At 37.5% G+C, this 7,606-nt stretch overlaps 1 protein-coding gene across 1 annotated transcript in view; it reads right to left on the bottom strand.

Annotated features, from left to right (window-relative positions):
• Positions 1 to 292: 292 nt before the first annotated feature.
• LOC134753513 (scavenger receptor class B member 1-like) overlaps positions 293 to 7,606 on the bottom strand; it is an 80,430-nt gene continuing 73,116 nt past the window's right edge. Inside the window, exons 10-13 of the mRNA XM_063689410.1 lie at positions 7,331 to 7,471; positions 4,979 to 5,097; positions 3,648 to 3,776; positions 293 to 908 (exon numbers count right to left, since the gene is read on the bottom strand). Coding sequence (XP_063545480.1) covers positions 651 to 908; positions 3,648 to 3,776; positions 4,979 to 5,097; positions 7,331 to 7,471 — 647 coding nt within the window. The 3' untranslated portion in view covers positions 293 to 650. The remainder of the gene's footprint in view (positions 909 to 3,647; positions 3,777 to 4,978; positions 5,098 to 7,330; positions 7,472 to 7,606) is intronic.

Raw genomic sequence — 7,606 nt, 5'->3', positions numbered from 1 at the left:
CTAAACATAATATCAACTTTCAAAGCGTTTCGTTTTTGCTTTCTTACAACGGGTACGTTTAACGTCTAGTATGTTATAAAATAATATATGTGTTTATAGTGTTTTTATATTACAATTATTGATAAATAAAAGAAGCTGCATGCTGCTTGTGCCCTCGTTTTCTTTTAGTACGAGTATCTGACATTTGACGCCATTAAAGCAGTTTAACACACGTAGAAACAAAACGCAATAATGATACCAGTATATTGGAGTATTGCTACAATTTAGGGAAAATTAAATAAAACAAGAGCAAACTTTTATCCATTTATTTACATCTTAAAACTAGAAGTGAGCAAATATTTTATTTACTTATCTTAGGAACAATCACAGCGTAACACTAGCCCTGGATATATAAACTTTTATAAATTGTATATACATATTAGGTATTCCAAAATATTCCTGTCATAGAATAGATACCTAGTCATAAAAAAAGAAATAAAATACCTAATGATGTAATTATGTTGATAAAAAATAATAACAGTGCATGATTCATGCGATAATATTGTAAATGCGAGTATGGTTTTCAGTCTTTACTCGTTGAACAATTTTTGTGTTAACACTAATGACACTTTTACGTATTATTACCAATATAGAACTATGTAAGTTTTTATTTAGCTAGGAGGCTTCAGAAAAACTTCTTTTTCATTGGCAAACCATTTCGTACTAGCTATCACCTTATTCTGGTTATATTGAAGTTGCAATACAGAGTTCAAACTATCGTTCTTAAAGTTGTGAATGTAAATTTGTCTAAATATTATAAAACATCCTATTAATAGAGTTGCTGTCAAAATTACAGTTGTTAAAGGAGGTAGAATAACTGTCATAAAAAATATTGTGCCCTGAATTCGCTTTGGTAAGCCTTCTTGATTCTGAAACAAAGAAAAAAAATTTTTTAGATCATATTAAAAGAAAAACTGACTAATTTAGTGGAGGTTTGAACTCAAACAAGTGTCAGAGTTCAAATACTTGGGCCATTGGGTGACTACGGACCTCTCAGATGGCATAGACGTGGAAAGGGAGAGACGCTCCATGGCTGTGCGTTATAATATGCTTGCCCGCAGGTTTGCACGGTGTACAAAAGAAGTCAAAATAATATTGTTTAAGGCCTACTGCCAGAGCTTCTACACGTGCAGCGTGGTAAGATAAGATATACGCAGAGTACTCTCAACACCTTGAGAGTACAATATAATAATGGGTTTAGGGTACTGTTGGGTCTGCCGCGTTTCTGCAGTGCATCAGGTATGTTTGCGGAGGCTCGAACCGATGGATTCCAGGACATAATGCGTAAGCGTACTGCCTCACTGATGCGGCGGTTGCGCGGTCGTAGCTCCAACAGTCTGTTGCGTGTGCTGGCCAAGAGGCTGGACTGCCCGTTCCAACACCACTGGATGCTGTTGCATGTACAGCGGTAGTGTTTGGAATGTGGCAGTCTTCATTATGTAAATAGTTAAATGTGATGTATTCTTTTATTTGTAATTTAATGTTAGTTAGCATATTAAGATTAATTTAATTGTATTACTAACAAATTATATGGGCATTTGCCTGAAATAAATAACACTTGCACTGCGTGTGCTATCAAAATCGTTGCAGACTTTTTTTAGTCTGACTAATTATTTTCCATCGTATTTTCACGGAAACGTACCAACGTGCAACGTGTCTTGCTATTTCAGTCAGTCTCGGTACAATAAGTACTGACGTTGACTGAAGTAGCATGACAAATACGAACGTTTCCGTGAAAATACGATGGAAAACAATTATGCACTACATCTGTATTAATAAATAAAGTGACTATAAAAAAACGCACTACTTATTTAATTCTTTTCAGAATTCCAGAACAGCTCTTCGTGACAATATTTTTAAAAGCGTGATATTAAGCAGTAGCAGTTCTATTAAGCTTTTACTAATGTAATTGTCATATTACAAATTTGATAAATGCTTATGAAGCTAATGAAATGAGGTATTAACGAGCTAAATTTATTCGAGGAAAATCAAATAAGGGCAATTATCAGTATTTACATGGCCACACTAATATGTCAGCCAATGAGATCTCAGCAGATTGGCTGATGAAGTTTGCCTAATTTAAAAACATGGAGACTATATAAAGGAGCCAAATCTCTATGTATGAAAAGTGTCCATCAAAAAACAGTAATTAGGCGGCGCCACCATACACCGAAATACTACCAAAAAAAACCTACGTAATTTGGTCGGGTTATTTGTTGCCTTATATGGTTCATGTTATACTCATGTCCCAGCATTGTCCCAGAGCCTAACTAGCGCCACCGGAGAGATTAGGAACTGTTATTTAAAGCTGATTGCGGTCACTTTTGCAACAATTCTGCCATAAGAGATTGGCATCCTTTCTGTACCATCCATATTTAAAAAGAAACTAAACCAACGTGTTAAATGAAGGTCTGTCCAGACGGGGACATTTTTTTGCCAATCTGATTAAATGTGGATTAAATTGTCCGATCAAATCAGGCCGTGTGGACGCAAACGTCAATTTGGCTCGCCGAATTCGACTGCCGATTATGATCTAGGAGGATATAACCAAACGGAGTAGCCATTAACAGGCGTTTCCCGCTGTCGAAAATAGTCGGCCAATGGTCATACACATTGTATGGACTGACGTTTATCTGACATGGCTATTTTGACGTTATGTATATATATGCATTTGATGTTCCCCTCCCCCGCAAAGATTGGCAGACTTTTTTTACAGCAAATTACAGACATGGCGTCTCCATGGCGTTATATTCTCCTAGATTATGACCGATATTACCGATAAAATGGGGTGCAGACGCAAGAATAAAAATTTGTGCATGGGCATTTTTAATTTATTTAGAGCGCTTAAATATCACCAATATCACCATTAATTTAAAATTGGTGAAAGTGGCCAACTTGGTGTTTGCGTCCGCACTCCCTGATTTGATCGGACAATTTTATCAGATTGGCGACAAATTGTTTCTGTCTGGACAGGTCTTGAGCTATCTTATTATAGTCTGTCAAACAACTTTGGCAGTAGAAAAAGGCGCGATATTCAAATGTTCAATTGGGCGGTAACCCTTCGCTTCGAGCCTACATTTTTTAAATTGGCCGCTTTTATGTACTGACGGAAATGGCAAAGGCAGAAATGACAGACTATAAATAAATATAGTTTGTCAAAGGACTGTCTCGTTTCAAACATAGACAGAGAGAATCATACTATCTTTGTCTTACACTAGTACTAGCACCCAAAAGAAAAGGATGAGTATACTTTTTTTGTTCTTATTTACTGGCAATTTGGATTGACCAACTATATAAATACTTACCATGAATCTAGTATAAAACTGGATTAGGCATGAGTGGTGGGGGGGAACTGTCAGAACGGGATAGTCTTATGTATCTTTCAGTAGGAGTAGCAGAGAAAACGTTATTTTAGTTTGTCCTTGTTACAGTCTCACAGTGGTCTCACATTTTTATGTTCCCCACCGTAAATTTGTATGGTTTATGGTGGGCTACAAATCTACTCGACCAATCATAATATGAATATTTTTGTCGCATTGTGGTCCCTCACGGGTGCACGCGGTCGCGGTAGGCCACTTCTATAGGATCCTACCTCCTATGATACTTACATATTCTGCCCAGAACAGAGGTATTATCAGGTTGGAAAACTTATTGTAGTCCTCGGAAAAACCAGAAAGGTCTTTTAAGTGCAGATTACTCTGCATGCGAGCTACGGAGAGGAATGGAGTCCCAGTTAACTGAAATAGAAAATATTTTTGTTAATTTTTTATCAAATCACGACTTGCTCAACTAACGCTGGGATCCGCGCACCTCTGCGCCGCCTTTGCAATACATATAATAAACTATTCACGGCCGTAGACATTTACAACACAAACAAAGTACGTTTCCAAAAGCAAGTCCTTGAAATCCTAGCTGAGACAACTTAACTTCCTTGTGTAGCTTGTTTCTCTAGTGTGCGTTAAGTTTAGTTAAGTTTACTGTAGCATTAAGTACCATACCTATATTATGTATAGTTCTTAGTGAGAGCGTTTTAGGAGGTAGGTGAATATGTTTTGAACTGTATCTTATTATCATTTGCTATTATTGTAAGTACTTACTTCTGTTGTTTCTCCAATAAAGAAAATATATATATATATGTAACACTAGCTTTTGCCCGCGACTTCGTCTGCTTGGACTTAGTAACCGCAGCTAGAGTAGGAATAGCGCCTGGATAAAGTCCAAATAAAGTCTATGATATATACAGGGTGGCCAAAAAATATGTGCATTCCCGATTATATGTGTATATGGTTGGTCCCATAGTAAAAGTTGCTCAGTATAATCCCAAAATCTCCCTGGCAACGGGAATGCACATATTTTTTGGCCACCTGTATGTGTATGAAAGCGGTTTTATGAATTTTTTTCAACGATTTTAACAGGTCAACAAAAGTTTCGGTTTCGGTTTCGGCCGAAACTAGAGCCAAAACCGAACCTTCGGTTTCGGCAAAAACATGTTTCGGTCGGACACTAAGCAAAATAGTAAGTTCCTACTTTGCTTCGTCGTAAATGGTCCTCCATTTATGCCGGTATGCCGGTCTTCTCCACATTGACCTTACGCAGACAAAGTCGCGGGCACAGCTACTCGTAAATAAATGTCAACGCGAATCAAACAAATTAGTATTCTTAATCAAATCGTGTTTAAAACACTATAGCATATTAATCAGCCGCTATTGATCATGAGATGACATGTCAATTAAAGTCCTTCGCGGATTATCATTCTGGATCCATAGCGATCGTGTAGATATTATTGATCACTTTCCTCATCGCTGGTCGTGAGGTGTCAAACCTTTGATGTCGATTGTGATGGGTTTTATAACATATGTTATATGTCCAATTCTTTCTCCATTCAGGTAGCTCGCCTTTGGAATAAGCTTATAAATAAGTAGTAGGTATTAATACTTACAGGCTCAACAACGGCGTAAGAGTTATGCTTGTATCTATCTGGCTGCAGGCCCGTAACGTAGTAGTCCTTCGGTAAGCCACCGGTGTAGAAATGGGGGAACGATACCACCATCGGGAAATCTGGAAAGAAGCCTTTGCCTTTATACATGTGTCATAGAAAAGTAGATTGTTTTCTATATATCGCTATCGCTTTCGTTTCGCTGCCACCAACTGTTGGAATGATTTGCCACCAGCCCCACCACCAGTACGTATAATTCAAAAACGGTGTCCACATTTAAAATTCACCTCCGTAAATTCATACTGGCATAGATACTGGCTAAGCAAAAATGCAACACACACACAAATCGCATAGACATTTACATACATACATACACACGAACATTCATAAGAATTAGGTATAGGCTAATTTTAATTAAGTAATTTGATTGTTAATAGGGGATATTACTGCAATGTTCTGCCACTAGAGTGCAGGAGGTAGCCTTTTTAGTAAACCATAGAGTAACTTATACATACTGTACATTTAACAGGTTTTTGACAAGTTTTTCAGAGATAATAAAATATGACATCGATGCATAAAGGCGGTTTGTTTACAGAGGACCTACCAGGAAACACGAATCAGAAATTTCGCTATCTGCCTGTTTATCGCTCGAATATGCAAGTGTGACAGAGATAACGAGATTTTAATTTTCTTGTTTCGCGATACACCCTCAGATTGTGATAGTGGCGCCCTGGCGCCCCCTACGTAGTTTCGCGTAATATTCCCTATTGTATTTAAGCTTTCCCTTATTTTTTTACATTGTGTCCACTTAGGTATAACCCATTTACTGAGTGCCACCTAGTCCATCTACTGGGCCTTACCAAAGATTGATATAACTCCGTAATAGATGGATACAGTCTAAGGAAAAAACGTGCCTCGAAAATCACGAAAATTTGATTCTCAATCAGATGGCGCCACTAGTTTTGGCCTACACTCGTATAGAGGGCGTTGACTGTTTCGTTTGTTATTTATAATTTTAACGCATACCAGTGAAAGAACAGGGGTCAAAATCATATAAAAATAATTAATGCAAATAAAAAAATCATTTATCCATATTTAAATACATTTTATCGTATTTTTATAAATATTTATTTTTAGTTTTAAAGTGTGTCGACAGATGGCAGTGAATTTACTGGGGTTACAAAATTTACTATGATAGTACCGCTCTAGTATAAGTTACTCTATGCTGAAAATCAGCGTCGCGGAGTGTGCCATGTGGTTAATACCGTGACACCAAGCTGAGTAAGGACCATTTAGCGCAACTTCATTTTGTGTAATTATTCTTACTTATATTCTAGTTTTATGTTGTGCTAATAAATGCTTTTTCTCTCTTTCTATCTTATGGGCTGTGAGCGCGACAGTAGCGCTTTCATGGTGGCTATGGTGCATCTTGTAAGGATGGGACCCAGGACAATAGTAAAACACAAGACTGTTGGTTAAATGATGATGATGCTCTCCTGACCGATTTCGGCCACAGCGACTGTGTGCTCTGGAGTAGGCAATTTTTAATTCGCGTTATTAGCGTGTAGCTGATCCGCTCTCTGGTGCGCCCTTAGGTGGCTCACGTACCCTATCTTCTTGCTAAATACTCGAGCACATTTTGGGCAGGTCAGCGCACCACCTACATAGTTGTAGCAAATCGAGAATACTGAAGATGTAATGACCCAATTCACCCAATCCAAAAGATACAATCCTTTATAAAAATATATACTAAATTATCTAGGTTAATTCTGAATCAAAACTATTCGGGAGGTCTACACGTGGAAGGTGTCAAATGGTTGTTTTCCTAAATTCCATTCCTTATATAGAGGAGAGTCATCTTACATGACTCTCGTATGTATTACATTCCTAACCTAATATGGGGGAGAGTCATCTTACATGACTCCTTATATGGTACCGCTAAGCTATATGATCCTTATGATCTATTTACATGTTATTCGAATCCTATAAATACCTAATATTATATTCTATACCTAATACACCTCATCTCCCTCCTTTTGGAAAAGGAAAAATATATTATTTAATATATTTTTCTTTTTCTTTAAATTTTACATATATATAACACTCAGTATAGTACAACTATAATTAATTCATTATAAAACACTTGATAAGAGAACTATAATGACTCACTGAAGTAGCACTTGCTGGCATCACTCAGCCCAGGTGGCAGCGGTGGTTTTGTGTTGTAACAAGTTCAATTGGTTCGTTCGAACACGCTCTCTAATGCGACCCAACTATAATGAGTTCATTATACAACACTGTAGAGAACTATAATGAATTCGTTATATAACACTTAACAGAACTATAATGACTTACTGAAGTAGCATTTGCTGGCGTCACTCAGCCCAGGTGGCAGCGGTGGTTCTGTGTTGTAACAGTCAGTTCCATTAGTCCGCTCGAACACGCTCTCTGATAGGTTGAAGCGGTATACAGATACGTTGTCTACGGTTTGTTCACCTGAAATAAACAGTTTTTATAGTGTAAGCCGTTCGAATTAAAAAACCGCAAATCGATGTACAGGTTAGGCGTTTGGCACACGCATCATACTAGAGGTCCTAAAAAAAATTCCCGGGGGGAGTGGTAAAACATTAT

This window comes from Cydia strobilella, chromosome 27 (genome assembly GCF_947568885.1).
Source record: "Cydia strobilella chromosome 27, ilCydStro3.1, whole genome shotgun sequence".
In the NCBI taxonomy this organism is placed as follows: domain Eukaryota; kingdom Metazoa; phylum Arthropoda; class Insecta; order Lepidoptera; family Tortricidae; genus Cydia; species Cydia strobilella.
This window is presented reverse-complemented; position numbering and strand designations above follow the sequence as displayed.